This window comes from Miniopterus schreibersii (genome assembly GCF_964146895.1).
Source record: "Miniopterus schreibersii genome assembly, chromosome: 16".
Lineage (NCBI taxonomy): Eukaryota > Metazoa > Chordata > Mammalia > Chiroptera > Miniopteridae > Miniopterus > Miniopterus schreibersii.
Window position 1 is genome coordinate 164,207 of NC_138116.1, and position 22,590 is coordinate 186,796.

Sequence of the window (22,590 nt, forward strand, 5' to 3'; positions counted from 1 at the left end):
TGGGTTGACGGCTTCTGGAAGCTGGTTCATGCCACACGCGGGACAGGCAGGGTTCCTGTCACTGCCCACACCCCTGAGCACCCACGGGTAACTGGCAACATCAGGTGGCCTCTCAGCAATGCATTTGGCACCGATTAATGGCGCACGCATGCGTGTATATAAAATTACTTGTACATTCACTGCTAATTGTTTAAAACTTGTGTCAACGCTCACCTGTCACCTTCTGAGTGAGTCTAACCAGAACCGTGTTATTAGTTTATTCTAAGTACAGTCGTTACCCATGCCATCAATGCAAGAGGACACGCAGCTTGTAGTTTTCAGTACTTCTACCTCTAAATCTACAGAAGTTGTAGGCATGAAGACTGAAGAAATAGCCATACCTGTCTTCCCACATTCTCCTGGAAAGCAGCCTAGGGAACAAAAGAGTAAACAGCAGTGAGTGAGCCTGCATTCTGCCAGACATCAGGAGACAGACTCACAACAATGACCCACAGCTTTATTTATTTATTTTTCATAAAAATCCTTATTGGTGGCAGATCAGAGCCTCCAGGGTAGTTTGTCCTTCTGTCCTGGTGCTCTTTAAAACCATAACTTAATGTTTCAAGTTTATAAAATCAGACACATCCAGAAAAATGGCCTCTGGCTGCTAATGCAGGGCCCGCACCAATGCCTGATTGAAGACCCTAGACATAAAAATGGGGATAGAGACACACCAACCGGTTAAATAAAAGCCCAACAGCCAAATCAGTGTTGAGACAAAGGGTCAGAACCTTCCACTGTGTCCACCACCTCCTGGGTGCACAGGGGAAGAGACCCTGTGGTCTGAGTGGGGTCCTTGCCCTGGCAGGTGACCTCGGGAACCATCGCCCCATGAGCCGGGGAGACCCAGCACAAGGAGAGCGTGGACCGTGAGTACAAACAGGAGACAAAACAGCTGGACACCCTCATCTGGGGAAGCAGCTTTTTGGAAAAATTTTACTCCTAGTAATCAGGTTCTCAATCCCACATTTTCAAGTGAGCCTCACACAAATGCATCTCTAATCTTTCTCTGCTCTAACTTTGCACCTGCTGGGTACATAGGGGTGCACTTAAGTGTTACATATGAAGACCGTCACAATAATTTTTAAAATTATGACTTTAACTTGAAAAAAATTATGTCTATAGTTTTATTCCATCCCTTCCCCAAGGTTCATAAAGGTATCAGTGCTCTGACTGTATTACTGCTACCCACAGATATGCCTCATGTTACAGTGAACAGAAGAAAGCATATCCATTGATTCTTTAGTAGATGTAACAAAAGATTCTCACCATACTTCAGAGTCTCACAATTACTGTCTGTAGGTAAACACGAGGGCAAAACGTACAGACCTCTCATGCAATCCCCACACTTTCTAGACATGTAGACACACAGAGGAGGTTCTGAGCAAACCTCCTCTTGACACAGGGAAGGTCTAAAGGTCCCGAGGGTGGGACTCATGTCCTGCCCACAGAGACACTGAGGGCAGGCAGCCATGAGACGCTACCAACGACCGCAGGACATTCTCTGAGCCCTGCGTTTGAGGCAATGCATCTCTGACATCATCCTAGCACCAGAGGGTGCAGCTGCAAGCTCATTCCTGACCCCACCCTCATCACTCATAAACCAGCTTTCTGCTGAGCACCCGCCATGTGTGGACACCCACGAGAAGCAGGGGAGGCTGAGGAGGGAACGGAGGGTGGGGGTCAGGCACTCAGGTTGCCATGAGACCAGATGGAGGATAGGCCAAGAAACAACCAGGAGACTGCTTTTGGTGACACATGACAGAACAACAGAACCAGAAGGGGCAGACAGGCGACCTCTCACTTGATACAGACACATGTGACAACTGGATGAAATGGAGAGAAAATAAAAAAACTGAACAGGCCTCTAGTGAGTAAAGAAATTAAGTAACTTAAAATCTTTCCAAAGAAACAGGAAACCAAAAAGGCCCCAAATGGGTTCACTGGTGATTTCTACCAAACATTTAAAGTAGAAACAAAATAATATAAATTTTTTGAAACCTCTTCACCAAAACAGAAGAGGAAACACTCCCAACTCCTTCCATGGGACCAGATTACCCTAACTCCAGAGCCAGACAGAAATATCACAACAAATGAACACTACAGTCCCTTTTTCTACACAGACTCAAAAATTCTCATAAAACTTTGGCAAAGCGAATCCAGCACCATATGAAAAGGGATTACACCATGACTCGTGGGATTTATCCTAGGAGTGCAAGGTTGGTTTCACACCTGATAATCAGCACACCACCACATTAGAATAAAGGACACAAACCACGTGACCATCTCTAACTCCAACATCCAGCAAACTAGCAGAACTTCAACCTGCTCAAGGGTCTTTACAAAAAACCTACAGCTATGGCCACACCTGATGATGGAAGGCTGAGCACTTTCCCCGAGCCCAAGAGCAGGGCGAGAATGCCACACTCACCCCTTCTCCTTGGCACTGTCCTGGCACCACCTCTGCCTGGACCTCCAGGCCCTGGGAGGCACAGCTGCTTCATTCACTCTCTACCACCAACCGCCCAAAACATATGTCCACTCCTCTCCTGGCACAAAAACCTGCATTCAGCCTCCAAGTCTGAGGACAGAGCTCCCTGAACGAAGCCTCGAACGAGACCTTGCACTTGCCTGTGGTCCAGCTGGGGCGCAATCACTCCTGTGGTGGGAAAGTCTGCCTCCCATGAAGTGTGGGGGCCCCCAGGCAAGGCAAGGCAGCTTCTCCTCCCCAGCTGAGGCCTTTGATCTGACAATCTGGGTACCCTCTCCAACCATCCACAGAACACTCAGGTCCCGCAAGTAAAATTCCCGCAGCCCGTTTCTGACACTGAGAGCCTGCAGTAAGTCCTCTCAGGTCCCGGCATCTCTGCCTGCCTCTCGGTCCACCCACCCCTCCACCAGACTCCTGGTCTGACAGCCACGCAGAGCCCTAACCTTGACTGCAGAGGTGGGAAACATGGGCATGGCCACCCATGCAAGCCTCACGCAGCAGCATGGGCCAGAGCCCCACACCCGCAGGGAAAGGAACAAGAGGGGAACTTACAGAGGCGGCCCTCCTGCAGTTCACGTTTCGGTCGAACACAGTGGCAATGACCAGGGCGCTGTGGGAATGGAGAAGAATGACTGTCAAAAGGAAACATGCAGAGACTCAGACCCTGAGACACTAACTAGGAACCTTGGTCTTTCATTGGCTTGTTCACACCTCTAACCCACCACAGCTGTCACAATACATGCGCTGAGGAGAGCGCTGAGGGTAGAGGACCCTGATTCTAATGAGAGCCACCTGAGGTGCACACCTGCATGCAAGCAAAGTTCCAGGGAGCAGGGCAGCTGCACAGGCCTGGGGGACAGCCAAGGGAAGCAGGGTTCCCAGAGGATAATTGGTGGCATGGGGGAGAAGGGAAAGGTGGGCATGGCCCACGGTGACACAGGGAAAAGAGGCCAGAGGGAGCGAAGACCCCCACACCCTCCCAGAAACAGCTGGACCAGGACAGAAAACAGCTGTTAGGTGTGGCCCAAGTCCTATAGATGGTGTGCCCCCACCCCAAGCCTCACCCTACCCCACCCCAACCCCACCACCGCTCAGGGGCATAAAACCTTTCCAGGCTCAAACAATCGGGCTTCACTTAAATTCCTCGTTAGGTCATCGCATATAATTGTTGCGGATAAACCAGGACTCACTTGATTTTAGTAACAGAAAACAAGGGATTTAGGGAAGGCATGCAGTCTTGTTTCTAAGTATGACTTGAAAATGTGTATCAGCCTACAGAGAAGTGTTTTTAAAAAGGGGTACTGTCCCCTCAGAAGGATGCTGCCCACATGCCAGCTGGGGGCCCCACATCCCAACTCCTGTTTCTGCACCTTGAATCTCTTCCAACTCCCTGGGATGCTTCCCTGGCACATCCATGTTTTCCAGTCCTTCCAGCCCAAACAGCAGCTTTCTGAATCCCAGGTACCCCTGCAGCCTGTCTGTCGACCCCTGAGTCAGGTAGACCAATTCCCTCCTGAAGGTGTCCAGGGGAACCCCCAGGATCTGTGAACAGTCCCGTTACCTGGGGAAGGGAATTAAGGTTGCAGATGCAATTAAGTTTGCTAACCAGTGGACCTTGCGATAGGGACTCTCCCAGCAGGCCTGTCACCAGAGGTCCCTAGAAATGGAAGTAGGAGGCAGGACGGGGAGAATCACAGGGTTGCAGCATGAGGGACTCAGCCCGAAGCTACTGGCTGTGAAGGTGGAGAGAAGGTCATGAGCCAAGGGTCGCAGTGCCTCCAGGAGCTGAAACAACAGGAAGCAGACCCTCCCAGAAGCCTCCAGAGGGAACCAGCCCTCGGACACCTAGCTTTCTAGCCCAGTGAGACCCGGGTCAGACTTCTGACCTCTCCTGGTTTTTGGTTGTGGTTTTTTTTTGGCTAAAGTGAAAGAAGCCAGAATCAGAAGTCTGTTATATGTCTTCATTTATAAGACATTCTAGAAATGGCAAGACTCTAGGGACCAAACATACTGGTGGTGGCCAAAGGTTGGGAGTGGCTGACTACAAAGGGCAGAGGGAGGAAATTTTGGGTGACAGAACTGTTCTATTACTGTGGTTTGGAACGCAACTTTATAAGTTTGTCAGAACCCAAAGAACTGTACATGACAAGGGTGAACTTTGGGCCCTGGTGGCTGGAGGGGCTGAGGAGCACAGTGCACAGGCACTCTCTCCTCTGGTGGTGGCTGTGTCTCCCGCAGGGCGTGGGTGAACAACTGTGAAGCTACTGCACAAGGAACTGCAGTCAGACGTGAGGAAACACCACAGAGAACAAGAGATGGGGAAGGAGTTACCGCAGGGGCGGGGTGGACTTGGTGTTCATGGGAACGCCCAGCCTTCTAGGGCGGATATGCACCTAGATGCAGGAGTGGAAGCCGGGTCAGAGTAAAAATGCGGTTCTGCACTAAGGGGAACGCAGACTCCTGGAAGTGGCCGATTCCAGGGATGGGGCAACAAAAATGAGATAATAAGCCTGAAGCATCGGTTGTGCTAGAAAATATGAAAGTGTTCACAAAAATAAAAGTTGAGAGGGGGCAGAAATCAACCTGAAACAGCCCCCAATGGCCAGAGGTGGAGCAACTGAGCAACAAAAGGAACAGCAGCATCAGATGAAAACCCCAAGAATCCAAGAAGTGCCCAAGAGCCCACACAACAAAAATGAATGGCTGAGTGAATAAGGGGAGGGGACACGGCCTCCTCGTGAAGATTTCGAAGAGGCGCACCAAGGCGACTGGAGGGTGTGACAACAGGCGAAGTTTACAGAGAGGTGACATAGTTATGTAGCTTCAAGCACTTATTATTCATAAATAAAACAATACAGTGACTCCACAGACCCCACCTCAACTGGGGATCTAGGCCAGCACCCCCAGGTGAGTCTGGGATGTGCCCCAAATGTGCCTGAGTAGGCACACCACCAAGCACCAGCCACAGCTCGGCTAAGTGACATAGGGCTCCTGTCCCTGGTATTGCTGCGTGAGGGTTACCATTAGGAAAAGCTGGCAAAGGCTTATGGGGACCTTTATTATTTTTACAATTCTTCTTTCAGTCTGAAGTTTGTTCAAAATTAAGTTATTTTGAAAAGAAACTAAATATCTTTAAAAATCCAGTTTTAGTACCTTGGGTCCTTTCTGTTACTCCTTTCACCACCTGAAGCCGAAAGTAATTTCACCAAAACTCTACTAACAGAAAGTTATTCCCTTTTCCTCTCCAAACTCTATTACAAACTATACCTAAAATGAAATTTTAAAAACTACTAGGCTTAAAACTAAAGAAAATTCATCTTACTATAGCAGGAACATTTTAATTTCAAGATCAACTGATTCTATTTCAACATCACAATGGCAACTGTTAATGCAATTTTAGAAATCATTAAGCTGAGTAAGACATGTATTAATGAGATCTTTCAATAACTAAAAAGTATATAACTACTGTTCTTAATTTACGTATTAATAAGACCTTTTTTTAATTCATAAGATCATACGTATTCCAGGAAAGGATATTAACTAAGCATTCCTGCTTTCCTTTAATATCTGACATAAGAAAAGTGTGGACTTTTATTTTTATTGACTCTGGGTCTACACAATACAGAGGTCCACATTTCACACTGCCTTTAAAATTTCCTGCCAATCTGTCTAAAATTACAATTTTTAATTACAGAATACTGATTAGTGACAAAAGAACAGAACCAACATGAAGAAGAAACGTAAAATCACCTGCCATCCTATGAGCCCTTGAAGGTTACTGGCTAAGTCATGCATCAATTTAGACAACTGCTCTAGGGCAGCCAGACCAGAAGCACCCAAGACCAGGCCCAGGGCCCCTCCAACCCCGGGGCCACCCATCTGCGGACACTCTGGCCCTGCCCAGGGCAGCTTGAGTCTAATTTCCACCAAGCTTTTCTTGGTGCAGCCAAGGCCACTAAGAAAGGTCACAGTTTATGTTGTGTCAGTCCCTGCTGCTCAGCACTGTGCGGGTGGTTGAGTCCTCAGGTGAGCCCACTGAAGGTTCTTTCTTGTTTTGTGGGGGGGGGGGGGTGTCTCTGTGTGTGTGTGTGTGTGTGTGTGTGTGTTTCTTCCTTCCTTCCAGCCCCTTCCCTCACAGCTGGCGGCCTCAGAGACAGGCCTTCATCTTCCTCTGTCACACTCCGTCCACTCACCTATGGGGCCCTCTCAGTAACAATGTGAAACCGTGTCCACACCGACCTCAGGCTCCTCTGCTCTGTGCTCAGCCTCTGGGGGGGTCTCCTGGGCGGGCAACTTCGGCCAGGCCCATGCTCTCAGCTCCTGGGGTTTACTGGCCCAGAGCAATGATGTTGAAAGATATATGTCCCAGGAAACCAGAAGGTACACCCTTCTGAAGAACACGAGCAGAAACAACTGTGCACGGTGGTGAATGATAGGGACACAGGAGGCTGACCTCCCACAGACTGGAGGGGAAAGCAGGACACAGGCCACGTCCACTCCTGGGGGGACTGCAGGACACTGCAAAGGGTCTCACCTCTTCTAACCAGGATGGCTTTCACATTCACAAATTTATGACTTAAAATAGTTACTGCTTTATTCCTTTTTTAGCAAAATTCAGAGAACGCAGGACAAATATAACAATACCACTTTAAAAACACAACTTTTAACCAAGTATAGACTCCAGTTAATTCAACAAATCAACTGTATATACACCTATGAATGTAACAGGTTTTTGATACTGTTTTGATTTGGACTAAATTTTGAAAACTACACTAATTTCACTTTGAGAACAAAACTGGCTTATCTAGAAATACTAGTAAGTTTCAAATAAAAACAGGTATGATAATCTTGGTTAAATGTGAATATGAAAGCTCCCACAGGACCCTTGTCCCATGTGCACCTTTAAAAATTTCCCTTAGCAAGAGGGGTGAAGTGTGAGTCACACACTTTTGTCTCACGTTTCAGAGGGGATGTGAAGAGCGACACTGAAAGCTGGCAGCAGCACACGTCTGCCCGGGCTGGGCTCCGGGGCTGGGATCTGTCTCAGGCGTCTTTGCCTGTTTGCTTTCGCTGCAGGAGTTCAGGCGATACTTCACTAGGATTTCCCAACACAGAGAAACGGTCTGTGTCAAACAGAGAGGGACTTTCTTTCTTGTCCGAGTCGGGGGAAGCTGCACGCCTCAACCTGCCCTGAGTCCCAGGCACCTGGTTTTGATCAGCAGGTACAGCAAGGGGCATATCTCACCCCAAAGTCAATCTTTGTTAGTTTACATAATGTTTTATAGCAATAAAAAGCAAAATATACTGTTGTTCTTAATAGTAATCCTATAATTTCAAAGTTTAAAAAATTTTTTAATATCAAGCTGTAATTATCTATCCACTTTGTTTGAAAGTTGCAAATCAAGTTAAAATGCCAGACCTGCCTGTGGCCAAGTTAGTCTAAAAAATTAAAGCTCCCAGCACAAGACTTTGCACAGCACTGTAAGAAGTCACAGCAGAGCTAAAATGAAGGCCAAGGTGGGGGGTGGGGAGGGACACACTGATCTATAATCAGCACTTAACTTTTCTTGAAAAACAAAAGGGTTATCTTCCTTCTGGAAGTGGGCCATTGAGAAGGTCGCAGTGAGAACAAGACATAGCTTTGAGCAACACATGCCATTTCCTGATTTTTCAGGACAAGCTTGCCCTCGAGGAAGAGATCTGGGAGCCAATCCCCAGGCACTGCCCAGCTGCGGGCGGGGGCGGGGCGCAGAGTGCTGCCCCAACTCGGGAGGGGCCTGCTGGCTGATGTCAACAGCGCTCAGCTTACAGCCGAGTTTCAGGTGAAGAAATTGCTGGAAGGTGACAACCAACAGGCTTGCCGGCAGCAGTGGGGGCTCATTTTTCTTTTTCTTCTTGCAAATTAGCATTCTGATTGCTGGTGAGAAGGTATTTTCCAAATAAGCACCCCTGTTCTGTGCCATTTTAACTTCGTGGGTTTCATTGTTCCCTAAATGACACCTCGCTTTTCAGGAAGCCCTATTTATTTTTCCACAAAAAAACTGCTCCTTTCTTAATCCATCTATGTCTAATCTTAGGAAACAGATTTTCAACAGCAGCCACTACTAACTCAAAACATAATTAAATTTGCCTAAAAACTTTCTTTTTGATATTATAAAACAGAAAAGGTCAGTGCACATTCACAGATGGTTCCTCCAAGCTCCTCAGAGAGTGGGCAGCTGAGCCATGTACTAGCCCCCACCCCCCAGGCGTCTGAGGTGGTGGCCTGACCTCTGACCTCTCACTTCGTTGGGCACCTTTTGGCCCAGTAAGCCTGACCTCTGACCTCTCACTGTGTCCAGTCCTGCTGCCACCGATTCTTTTTATCAGATGTCCCTACTTCACTTACAGAATTGCATTTGATTTCCACTGTCAATTTTTGCAGGATCCACTGAAGAGTTTGTGAAAGTCCAGTTAAAGATATCATTTTATCAGGTGCCAGGATTAATGGGCTTAAAAGCTGACAATTAAATGTGGTGACTTATTACAAACCAAAGGAGGCAGATCTTGAAGGACACACCCCAACCGATACTCCTGGGCAGGGAGGTGCGGGCCAGCAGCGTCCTAAGGGCTCACCTGGCACCATGACTCACCTCCCAGCCCGCCCTCCTCACTCGCCCCCACGCCTGTAGTCTTGACGGACCAGGAAGAGCTAGAGCACAGGCTCCCTCAGAACCTGCCAAACTGGCCTGGAAAACCTGCCGGGCGTGGCTCCAGAGGGCACACTCGCTGATCCGATCCCGGATGGTACAGGGAAAGGGGATGAGAGGGGCGCGTCAGGCAGAAACTCCACGTGGCCGCTAGCTCCCCTGTTAATTAGGAGAAATTAGAAAGGCTGAGCAGGAGTCTGGGGTGTCCCTGCCAGCAGATGGTTCCCTGTATGATGCTGTGTAAACTCATTAGCGACGCCTTGGGCATACCCAGAAAGTGGAGGAAAACAACCTCCTCTGAGATCAAAGGGCCAAAGTGCAACCACAGGAGTTTCTGCAGAAGACAGTGCCACCAGCACAGAGGATGCTCTGGTCTCCTGTGTTTAATCAAGTGCTTAAAGTGAGACTCAGCTCAGAAAGGCAAGTGCTCTGACCACCATCTCCACCCCCTCCCATCACAGTCCAGACACGGCAGAGGGGGTCCTGTGGGGTTCAAAGTGGAGGACCCTCAGGACCCCCAAAGAATGGGCCTGGCTCTGCCCTCTCAGCTACAGATCTGCAGTCACTTTCACTCTGAAACAAGCAGATCACACTGGCTGCTCACTTGGCCCACACGGACCAGTCACTGGGCTCTTCACAGCCCATTCCCAACATGTGCCATGCCCAGAAAGCTAAGCATCTGGCAGCTCATTGGGCCCCAAATCTGTCTTTCATTTTCTGAATAACAGAGGGGTGACCTGGAGTACGATGTGTGAGCACCTCAGCCTCCATGACAATCAGTTCCCTGTGTGATAACACACACTCCACTTCAGACCCGTGTGGCTAGGCTGTGGCCGCGTCATGCTGCTGTGCAGGCCTTGCCCAGGTGTGGGTCCAAGATCCAAGGGGCACAGATCCCACACCGAATCCACAAAACTGAGCCAGCAACACCAACTCTCATACCCATGTCATCTCAGGCCAGGCTTAGCACAGTAACTCTTCAGACTGACCTTTCCCTTTATAAAGCCACTGCTGAGATTAGTGTGGGGACAAGTTCCAAAGTTTCAGAAAGCAGAAATCACTTGCTTGTGGCTAAAAGAGCCTCTGTTCCAATAGTGAGGGACCTGGGCGAGAGGAGAACCCTCTGTCCCACGGGCACCACTGGGGACATAAGGGACTGGGATGGTTCGCAGTATCACTGCTCTCAACGTCATGATTGACACTTGTCTCCGCGGTGCGGTGGGTAAGAAGCTTTCATCCCAAGTAGAGAAGCAGGTGCATGAAGGCCGCCCACCCGCTGTGCCCGGCCCTCCCACTGTCCCTGGTGAGCGCACCCTCACTGCATTCCGATTTCCTCTGCCAACAGTCAGCCTTCAGCCGTGCTCCTCCAGAGGGTCCCAAGAGAAAGATTCCTGCCAAGTTTACTGCTCTGACAAATGTCAAACTGAAAAAGAAGTGCTGGGATAGCCTCACTTTGAAATGGGAATGACCCTTCAGGAACCATGGTCTCCGTCTCCAAATGACCCTTTCTGTGAAGTCTGTCACAGCGGGGTATCAGCGCCTCACTCAGCACCTGTCAGCTGCTGACTGTAGGCAGGTGTCCTCGATGCTGTGGGAATGACCACAGCGCCTACCCACCCACAGCACTAGACACGGGGTGACACGGTGTCAACCGAGAGAAGCTTTACGGTCCTGTGACCGCTGAAGCAAGCCCTAAGTAAATACCTGTTTTTGCTTTCATTTTCTAGTTATGGAAGCCACTTCCGAAAGGTGAGCAGCAGGACCAGAAGCAGCAGGAAGTGCCTTACCTGAAGCCTTGTTAAATAGCAGCAAAGCTCCTGTTCAGAGCAGTGGGATTGCTGAGCTGCTGAGGAGCAGCCACAGCCCTCAGGGACAAGTGAGGGACGAGGGGCAGGCAGCCTGACCTCTGCCATGCTGGGCCTCCCTGGCTGTGGGCCAGCAGTCATCAGGACCCCGGCTCCCTAAGACCACTGCACTGTCACTCTGCCCTTCCTTCAAGGGAGGACGAGAGGAATCAAACATCTTTACAACTTCCTGGAAGTGCTCAGCTCCTTCAACTTCATCAGGATTCCCAGGCTGTTCAGCAGGCTTTGCTTTGATAGAAGTCAATTTCGAGAGAAACAGGCCAGAGGCACTTCCTGGGCAGTAAACAGCCCTGTGGGCCCCCCTCGACCCCAGAAATGGTGATTACAGAATGATGTTCCAGTCCCCAAGACCTCTGAGCCACAATGGAAGAGCTGAGGGCCACAGACCCTGGGCTGCTGCATCAGCACGCTGTCTACCAGGCAGAACACAGCCTTTCACCCCAGCACCCGGCTGAGGGCGCGAGGAGCTGGGGCTTCCAGGGCAGTCAGGCCCCATCAGCTGGTTTAGGACCTGCAGGGTCTGTCACACACAGGTCTCAGGTGGCATCTCCTAAAGAGCTGTGGGAGGACAATTTTGAAATCCATTTCCTAGTAAAAGTTGTCAGGTCAGTGTTAGGCACCATGACTAACGCAGAGGTTGCCACCATGCTTGGCACCCTCCTCTGGCTACTTAATAAACAACGAAAAATAAAGGTCTGACCTTCATGCCCAAAAATACAGTAACAAAGGCAGAATACAAAAATTAACTTAAAACTTCACTACACTGGGGACACATTTGTTTTGCATTTTTCTCAAACACAAAAACAGCACATCTTAAAAGTGGGGCACAACAGCAGGGGCACCCAGACACCTTGGGGGGCTCAGCTGGGGACACCCACCCAGAACCCAAGGCCACGATTGCCACAGCATCTGGTGGGGCCACCAGCCTGCTGGTTTCTGTTCTTTCTCCAAGAAACCTGTCTCTCAAAACTCTCAAAGCTATTCTGAAGAGTGTCGACTTTCCAAAGGTGTTGACGATGAAGTTGCTCGTCAGTGCTGTGACTAGTGAAACCTCAAGTGCTAGTCCACAAGAATTAGAAAGTAAGCAGGACAAAACCCAGCCCAACAGCAGTGGCTGCCACCTTCCCAGGAACTCCTTCCAAGGTGAAGGCTGACAGCTGCGTTTCCAAAATTCATCTCTCAGTAGAGCAAACAGATGCTTAGAAGCCCAATCACCTGATCAGCTGCCCCTGCCTGTTTCCTCCACTATCTCCCAGATGCCAATTCATCTAAGGGTCTGCTGACCACAGGCCAGTGAAGCCTCTAGAACATTCCTCCTGAACACCTCAGTCTAAGCTGCCTGCCCACGAAAAAGGGCCCTGAGCTGCTGTTTTACAGATTGCCCTTTAAGACTTATTAGCTCATGAACACCTCTGCGGGAAACAAACCATGCTGGCTGCTCCTCACGCACCATCGGGAAGCCGCGAGCCAAGGGGCGACAGCCAAGGCAGGCGACCGTCACAGCTCTGACAGGCTTTACCTTGAAATCTCGGCCACGAAGGGCTTCAGCTCCTGAGGCTCATAGGCACGTGCGAAGGCCCAGCACACGTAGCAGGCAGCGTCCCTGACGTTGTCACCCACGCTGCAAGCACCCCGCTTCTCCTCGTAGGTCAGTGCCTTCAGGATCACAGGAACCACTGGGCAGAGAAGACAAAGGCTGAATGGAACCAGGGAGGCAGCACATGTGGTTTTAAAGAAACAGGGTCTCCGGCAACCCAGGATGCTGGCGCACATCGAGCACACATCCTTCAAGCACCCTCCATCCGTACACCTCACGCCCTGTCTTTAACACCTTGCTGACCAGCTATTTCAAGCCAGAACTTGCCCGTGCAGCCAGCTACTTTGGTCAGCAAGCTGTTTAAAATTACTTAATTTAAGTGCAGACATGAGTTATCTCATGACCGGTCAGCAATGTTCGGACACAGGAACACGTGTATACTTGTGACCGGTCAGCAAGGTTTAATTAACAAGGCTAACACTAACTCAAAAACAGGCTAAGAAGACACTCCAGGTGTGAATTTAAGAAAACTGAAGTATCAGTTATTCATACGTGCACCTATCATTGCTGACATTATCTTCCAGGAAAATGTACCTAAAAACAGTGACAGGTAAAAAAAAAAAAAAAAATCAAAAGAGACAATGACTATTATACCCAAGTAACCCTTCTGCTTTTCTATATCCAAGGGTATTTGATTCTATATAAATAGCAACAAAAATGGATTTGATTCTGCAGTTTACTTTATACACATATGGTAATTATTTTTAATAAGAATGTAAAATGTTCACATAAATTTACTTTAAATTACATAAAATAAATGGACTCCAAAACAAAAAGCTCAAAGACATCACGTCATCAGTTACACCCATCTCAGCCAGGAGCTGAGGGCTTGGGAGTGTGTTTGCTCCCAGGAGCAACAGAGACTCGGGCACCTGCACTCAAAGGTCTGACAGGAGACAGGATGCTGCAGGGCATCAATTGTGGAAGCTGAGGTCACCCAGCCTGGAGCTGGCTTCATTCCGCATCTGCACCTGAGGACCCCAAACATGGGGCCCACTCTCTTACCAAGTTCACATTTCCTCAATCCAACAACAGGACACCCCACTTCACATGTGCCAAAGGCCCCTGGAATTCTGCAACATCTGAAACTGAGCCGTCTCCCCTCACGTCCCACCTGAGCCGGAGGCCATGCCACCCTTGCACAGCTCAGGGCATGGTGGTCACGCCAAGGCCACCCTCTTTGCTTCCCCATGTCCGTCCAAGGCCTGCCCCAACCACAGCAGCCGCATCTCTGAGGATCCCATTATTCCTCACCACAGCTTCTCCTGCCGGCCCTGCCACTGATGGAGCAACAGGGCTCTCAGCCTCAGTCTGCCCAACACTCACTGCACAGCAGAGCGGGCTGTACAAGCTGGCTCCTGCATCTCCCTCTCGGGAGTCTCCCCCCAGTGCCCCATGCCAATTTCCAACTGGCCTCATGTCTCTCTGGGCCACAACCAGGGGCGTGCTGCCTCCCACCTACACAGTACCCCAGAACCAGGCAAACCTCGCTGAGCAGGAGCTGCAAAAGCGGATGAAGGTCTGCCTCCATCAGGCAGCACATGAGAAACTATGCTCCACTTTCTGAAAGAACACCTATCACTCCCTGTGAATATCCACTGTCCACCTTCTAAACGTGAATATACAGTTAGGACTTGTGCAGCACGAGTAAATGCCAACCAGACAAGAGGGCACTGCCTTAGCTGTTGTAGATAAAGTAGTTACATCCAGTTAGTGATTTTTAAGTGATTCTCTCTCTTTAAACTATACCAAATCTGTAATGCTTAACACTGGTCTTCAATTGATTTACCTGGAATGACTCCTAGTTGTCTAGTGCTGCTCATACTCACTGTTTGTGCTAATAGGATAGCCCTCCCGTGGCCCGACGAGTGTCAGCACTAACAGGCTGTGGCACCTTTACGAGAAAGCATAACATAAATGTGGTATCACTGCCACACCAGATTCCCTCAAACCATCACCTGAACACAGGCACCCAGACCATTCAGCTCTGGGTAAGACCATTCAGCAATTCCATAGCCGGAGGGAAATCTGGATGCTAACTGCTGAGTCCCAATTTATTGGTCCACCAGACAAAATCAATTTCAAAACAGACAACTATGAATGACAGCGGTCAGGACCTCAATGTCTAGTACACGCAGACATCCCACCCAACTACTACACTTAGAAATGCTCGATGCCACCTGGGAGAAGGTGACTTCCATGTGGACACAGCCCCCACTCCTCACCTGCTCAACACCCTGAGGTCACTGAGCTGCTGGGCGAGCCACTGCCATCAACCCCCAGAGCCTGATCCCTAGGTGGGGAGCCCAAGTGTCTGATCCCAAGTCAAAATGAGATGGTTTCCCAAAGTGTCATCTTTGTTGGCTAGGAAGGTTGAACCTCAATTAGGAAACGGACACAAACTGCTGACTTATATTCCACTAATAGATAACTGCCTCAATAAATAGAGGCCTTCATAAGGTTTGACTGGCTTTTTTTTTGGGGGGGGGGGGGGGAGATCGACAGCCTAGTAAATCCAATCATAGGTCCATCTGGCCCCCTTCTCAGTATCAAGTTGTGGAAAAAGGTCAGTTGTGAGAGGGCTGGGAGCTGTACACTGGCACCCAACATGAGGCAGACCAGTAGGGATGGGGGCTGGGCTGTGTAGCCAGGGGACACCCAACTTTGTCCCTGGCACCCGAACATGCCCATGGGCAGTGTCCTTGGGCAGCTGTCCAACCCAACTGACAGCGTGAAGGTACCGAATTTCTGTGTCCTCACACAGAGCTGAGTCAGAGAAATACAGACCCAAGCCCACCTTGCCTCATGGGCCTCACTGCCAGCTCTACCCATCCACCTGGCAGAGCCCCACCTGCCAGCATTCCACCCTTAGCACAGCCTTCATCATCTTTATCCTGTCACCCTCCTGATGGCCCATCTGTAACACCTGCAACATCGGTGACCAGCACTCAGGTGCAGGTGAAGAGGTGGCTGCTGGAGACCTCCAAAGGCTGTGCTGCTAGAGGCCTGACAGAGGGAAACCGAGCAGTCGCCAAGAGTGGCAGTGGGAATGCTCTCCTCATGGGTCACAGGAAAGGAATTTGATTTGCAGAAAGTGAAACAGCTGAGAAGGAGAGAAGGCAAGATGATAGATTTCTTTAATCAGAAAGTTTAGTGAGTCTATCGCCTCCAATTAATCCCAACAGGAGAGTAAGAGCTGTGACCTGGGGGTAGGGTGAAAAACGGAGTCGGGCCTGCTTCTGCTACCCCCACTCCAGGGCCCACGGCTGCCAGCTGACCCCTCAGGCCTTCTCCAGACTCCTGTGTAAAAGAATACTCTAGGCTTCTGCTCTGACGTCCAGGGACCCAAAGGACAAGAGACAGACCTCTCAGCAGCCATGCTTTTGAGGCGAGGAGGTAATATATGGCCTAGAAACGGTGTCTGCCCTACACTTTTATAAAAAGTCATTATCAGAGAAAGAAAATTCAAAAACAACTCTTTCCAGATTCAACAGGTTTAAAATAAGGAAACTCCTCAATAGCTTTGAACAAAAACCTTTCTCATGGTTCCAATTACCCACTGCCAATGCATGTCAAATATATAATTCCCCAGAGGGCTTCCTTCTGGCCCAGAGTCCAGCAACGTAATTTAAATACCCTTCTCTCTAGACAGCAGTCATTTGTCCACCAACTGCCTAAGGGCACAGCAGCCTCCAGGTGAGAGAAACGACTTAACCCTCAGAGTGCCACAGTCCCCACTGCAGGGTTTACAGCGTGTGCACCCCAGGGGACAGGAGGAACCCAGACGTTCACAGGTGTATAAATAACCTGTCCACTAAAAATCATCACATAGCCAGCACAAAGTTATGTCTCGATAAGGCATAAATTACACTAACTTAAAAGACAAACTCATCACTTAAGGTATCACAGCATTGGGCGTGTCTCCCAGACTGTGCAGGGCGATTCTCCCAGCATGCACTAGAATTACACCTCTCAGGATGCACTGGGACAGCATCTCCCAGGGTTCACTAGGATGACATCTCCCAGGGAGCACGGAGCCCATGTCCACCTGGAAACCTCTGAGCCACCTCAGCACTCAGACCCCCGTGCCTGCCTGCCCAGACAGCCTAGGAAAGGCCCGGGTTCTGGGAAGCAGGTGTGGCCAACACCACAGAACTTCTGTTTTGGCCAGCAGTACAAACAGCCATCATGCCTTCCTCAAAAATGCAGTCCAACTTGCTCAGGAAAAAAGCCAGTGTTGAAACTATAAGAGGAAATGATGGACAGAGTATCTGATTCCACAGACATTCGTTTTCAGTTCCCACAGGACGCCTCTGAGAAACTGTCCGAAAGGCCCTCTGCATGCAGGTGCAGACTATGAGCTCGCCCTTAGAGGGTATGGGACCCCAGCCCACCTACTCGGGGCTGCCCTGGCCAGGCTGTGTCCATAGCCCTGCACTACTGGGGAGGGCCCTGACCACTGCCCCACATGTCTATGCAGGTTGGTCTCGCAGCAGGGCTGGGCCAAGAGACCTGCCCCTCACTGCCCACCATGCCATGGCTGAGAGCCAAGGCTCGTTGTCAAGGGGCCAGGATGGGAGCTCCCTCACAGGTGCCTTGAAGATCCTGTGAGTTCCCATCATGTGCAGCACACCATGCAGGCTCAGCGGGCGCTGCTTTTATCACAACGCACATCAGCCACATTAGCCACTGGCCCTCACAGGAGATGCGATCACAGGAGAGAAGGAAGTCACTGTTTCAGGACAGGAGCAGCAGCCCCACCCGGGCAGGACCTTCTGAAATTAATTCAAACCACAGCTGAGGCAAAGGACAAGAAAGAAGCACCGCTCTCCTGTGTGACCACAGCCTAGCCCCTCGGTGCCCAGGACCATTCCCGCCACACCGCCTACCCAGCCCCAACCCCTGCGAGCCAGAGCCTCAACTGAGCCTGAACCATGGCACGAGCTGGGCTTGCCCCCTGGATGATTCAACAGCTTTGCCCGGGAACAATGACAAGGAAATAAGTCAGTGAAATAACACAAATCCACCTGCTGTCCCAAACAGCTAGAGACTCAGGTTAAATCTCTGAGACACGTAATAAAAAATTTCTCCAGGACACTGCCTGCCAAAGGGGGAACGTCTGTCCCCAAACCATCCAACTGCCTATGGAATTGTTCCTCATGAATGTGGGGATCATGCTTTCAAAGCGACTTTTGAAATAACTTGTCTGAAAACATTAAAACAAAATATTTTGTCTCTCAACCCTCTGAAAGCCTCTTTATCTGTTACATTAAAATAAACTGCAAAAACCAGACTTACTCTGTGACCTGGCAACTGGACTCTTCAGCATCTGTCCCAGAGAAATGACGAATGAAGACTTATTTGCACACAAATGCTCAAAGCAGCTTCATTCATAACCGCCAAACACCCAAAACTATATGGGTGCCCTTCTGGGGGCTAACGTTTAAATGGGCACATTCCCACCCTGGACACAACCCAGTAATGACAGGAACAAACTAGTGACACACACAACAACATGGATGAATCTCAAGGAAATTCTGCTGATTGAAAAAAGCCACTGTCAAAATGAGGTGTACTACATAATTCCATCTTTGCGGCATTGCTAACTGACAAACATAGCAACAGAGAACAATGTGGCAGTTGCGGGGGGAGGGAGGAACATGGCAGGTCAGTGGTGACACTGCGATGGGCTCAGGAGGCCCCAAGACACTGGGTCAATCAATGCACAGCATCAGTGTCTGTGCCAACACTACAGCAATATCTGTGTGAGAAATTCCAGAAATGCCTGACTTGTAATAATAAAACAATATGTAAAATACCTAAGTTTAAGAAGGACTATCTAGAAACTCTGAAGAAAAGCAGATGCACTGCTCAAGACAACACAGCACCCTCTGGCCAAAAGGCCAAGGCACCTGATCTGCACAAATGAGGATGGGAGGGCAGGTGCGGGAAGGGGTGTGAGGGATGCAAGGACAAGTAGTTAGGAATCTGATAAAACTTAAGGCTGAACATCTCCACTGAGCACTCAGGTCCATCGGTGTTTACAGAATTACTAAAGAGTGCGAATGCGCCTGCTGCAAGAGGTGTTGGCTGGATGCCACATCTGAGTGATGACCAGTAAGGACAAAGTTGCTGGTTCGGAGGTCAACATATTACACAGGTTTATATTCTTTTCAAACTGTATTTCTGAATGAGGTAAGAAGTCAGACCCCTTCACAGAGACCTGGGAGGGCAAGGGGAGCTCTCACCCTCTACCTGTCAAAGCAGCAGCCACACTGACAAGGCTCTACAGGGAAAGGAATGGAGTGACATCTGTGCGGTGGCATTTCATTTTTAAGACTACCCTAAGGACAGGTTCACTAAGAAAGTCCAGGGTCAAGAGCTGTGAAAGCCATGCACAAGGAAGACGTTTCTGAGTTCAACCCTGACGATCTCTCAGTTCACAGGAGCTGTCACTGCATGTAACTCAGCACCTCTGTCAGGCCTGGAAGCTGACAGCAACTCCAGGAACCTGGTGTCATCCACCTTACCCACCTCCAGCGTCAGAAATCTCCCCCTACACTTCAAGATCCTCATCAGTCCTGCTCTGGGAACAGGACCCAAAAGGGCTGCGTTCAGATGGCCACGCGCTGCTTCCCAGGGGCCGCATCCAAGCTGTCTGCCCATCACCCGCTGCCCTGGAAGTGAAACGCTGTCTGCTAGACACAATCTTCAGGTGGAAAACGCAACCTTCAATCCACATGATTCCTTTTCAGTTGTCTCAATACCAAAAACCCTGCTTCCAGACACTTTCTTTAAGATCACAACATTCCACTCCTTAAGTCTCCCGCCAGGAGGAAGTGGCAGCGGCACCTGCGACCAGGCTTCCAGCAGGCAGGAGCAGGCGGCCCGCAGCTTTGTCCGCCGGGCCACAGTACCCACAGGGTCTGGGCACACTCTTCGCTGAGTCAGGGCTGTGCCTGAGAAGCTGTCACCCCATCAGCAGCGGGTGACAAGCAGCACCAAGTGCCTGGAGCGACGTAACCAAACAGCCCCACTCCCCCCATGGGCCATGGGTCGTTAAATTCAAACGAGACATCGCCAATGTACCCACCCGGGGAAACTGTCACATGAAAATGCACAGGCATGATCCTCCGTGAGAGCTGACCCATCCCACGATGTCACTGACACCTCGTCCACATGCCCAGGTTCAAGGGCACACCCACTGCCTATGTCGAAGCCCAGGGACTCTGGGACCCGACAGCCTTCACAAAAAGACAAAGGGAGGTAAGAGGCGACCTGACACTTCGAAGAGAGCCGGTGCCCACAGAGGCACCACAGCAGCTGACAACTTTTCCAGCCCTTCCCAGTCCCCTCAAAGCCAGTGGCACCTCCTGGCTCTCAGCTGTCACACTGGAGTTCTGGCTTCCCAGCAAGGCTGCCACGCCTGAACCCAAATCTGTTAGTTCTAAGTAATCGTTCTTTGCAAGTTAAATGCTCTTGTGATTCCCTCAAGGACCATCCTTTCCCAGGGAGAGGTAACAAAAACGCACTCTCGCGAGCTCACTCTCTCTCCCCTGCCCAGACTAGTAGACTGCACAGGGACCAGTGGCTGTCCACCCTGTCCCTTGCCAGAGGCCACTGGGGGTGGGGTGAAGATTGAGTGTGGTGAAGGGGCACTCCGCCCTCCTCTGCTCAGCACCAGGCCGCTGGCACATGAACCGCCCACAGCTGATGACAGAGTGGCCCAAGTACAACAACTTGAAAGAAGCAAAAACAAGCATTCAGGAGAATTAAAGGCTTAATCAGGAAGTCAGGGACCAGTTCTGCCACTGACTCATGGCCTTGGACTCCCAGTCACAGTGCCCAGACCTCGACTGGCCCCAAGAGTGTCTACACAGTTTCAGAACTGGCAGGCCTGGAGGGCAGTGCTGTTCAAGACCCCGCCTCATAGAGCACAGGGTCTAGCCCTGACCTACACAATGTATGAAGCCGGAGAGAGGATACTGCCCAAGGTCAGAGGGTCAGCAGGAGGGAGAACAAATGTGCAGGTGACAGGCCATTAGTTTGGTAATGACAAGCCTGCCACCGTGTTTAGCCAAGTTATCACCACCGCTTATGAATCTCTCCTGATCCCCGAGAGACGGGCCATGGACAGTCAAGGCAGATGAGTGTCGACAGCTGTCTTCTGATCACAGGGTCTGTCACAGCCACGCTGCCTGCAGTCAAGCCTCAGCCACTGCCTGACCTCCCCCCACCCCAAAACCTCTCCCTCCCTCCATCCAGAAAACAGCAAGACACCTCGCCCCCCGCCTCCCCCGGCCCCACACCTACAGCCCTTCTCGAGCCCCCAGAAGAGCTCGCCCCCACTCTATCCCCACTCCAGTTCCTGAATCAGCCCTGCATCCCTACAGACTGGTTTCTACGATTCTCATCACATCCATCGCTTGAACCCATTTCAGGGCTTATACTGGGTTCTTCACAGAACCCACACCACAGAGCAGTTTCCCAGCCCTGAAATAAGTCTCGCCTGCTGCACAAGAAATCAAGGCCTTTGTGTTTCCTCACGTGGCGTGATGTTGGGGTCACTTCTCAGGACCCTACCCACAGGCTCACTTCCCAAAAAGCCAGTGAGCTGGTGCTCACTGAGTGACCTCTCCCACCATGGTTTTCACATGATGTGAGTGGGGTTTCCCACAGGAACGCATCTGCCCCAGGTGGCCGCTGAGGGAGTAGCCTCCACATAGGCACAACCATGCTGGACAGCCTTCCTCCAGAGGACATAAGTATGAAAACAGGTACAAAGAAACCATGGCCATCTCACCCCGGGCATGTGAAAAACCAACAAACCGTGCCTGCATCCACATGGCACACCTGGCCAACACAGACGGTCCTCAGGGCAGTGTGACCAGGAGCAGTGTTCATGCACTCTCACAAGCAAACCTGAAATTCAAGTACACTGGGGCTCCCGGGCTGCCCTAACTGTAAACGCCCCAGTCAAACCAGCCACCTGCACTGGATTTCACACCCTACTGGGCATACTGCTAGCAAGACAGATAACAAAACTGGGAAAATGTGGAATTAAACTTAGTAGGTAATGGGTTTCTTCAAGAGAGCAAGATTTCCCATTAAAAGATTCATAAAAAGATTTTCTATCGAAACAGCATAAATGTTATCAAAGTACCTAGAAGAATAGAATAAATTATGTGGACATCACTTGCAGAGCACACTGTACATAACTAACACATACAACTATATCACTATGCTCATAAGTGTCGCAATCTTAGTTTTCACCCAACTATGAACTTCAGTTCTTTAAACAACAAAGCCACAGGACACAGGTTTCACACGGCTTCCATACATACATGTCCAGTATAAATTCTAAGCACATCACTTTGACATGCTTTATGCTTTTTCATTCAACTATGAATTCTTTCTTAAAGAATCTCAATTCTAATTAAAGAGTATCAAACACTTAAAAGAATTAGATACCTTTTCAAAACCCATCTAATGCATGTGTGTATACATCCACATTCCTACCTCCCAAAAATTACAAACACAAGAAAAAAGAACCAAAAAGGAACCGTTACTAGAACTGACGATACAAAGATACTATCGAGAGAATAAAAAGCCAACCTAGAGGATGGAGAAATTATTTGAAAATCATTGATATGGATCTAGAATCCAGAATATACAACTCAACAACAAAAGACAAACCACCCAATTTTAAAATGGGCAAAGGACTTGAGTAGACATTCTCCAAAGACATGTACAAATGGCCAACAAGCCCATGGACACGTGCACCAATTCAGTCATTTGGGGAAATGCAAATCAAAGCCATGAGGAGACACCTCTAGGTCAGTTACAATCAAGAAAATAAAAGCTGCCTGACCGAGCATGGCTCAGCAGTTGAGCATCGACTTAGGATCC

General features: G+C 49.8%; 1 protein-coding gene across 1 annotated transcript in view; it reads right to left on the minus strand.

Annotated features, from left to right (window-relative positions):
* The window catches only part of TBCD (tubulin folding cofactor D), a 114,366-nt gene that overhangs the window by 37,158 nt on the left and 54,618 nt on the right, over nt 1–22,590 (minus strand). The window contains exons 14-16 of the mRNA XM_081162739.1: nt 12,604–12,760; nt 3,083–3,140; nt 381–410 (exon numbers count right to left, since the gene is read on the minus strand). Of these exons, the coding sequence (XP_081018865.1) occupies nt 381–410; nt 3,083–3,140; nt 12,604–12,760 (245 nt within the window). The remainder of the gene's footprint in view (nt 1–380; nt 411–3,082; nt 3,141–12,603; nt 12,761–22,590) is intronic.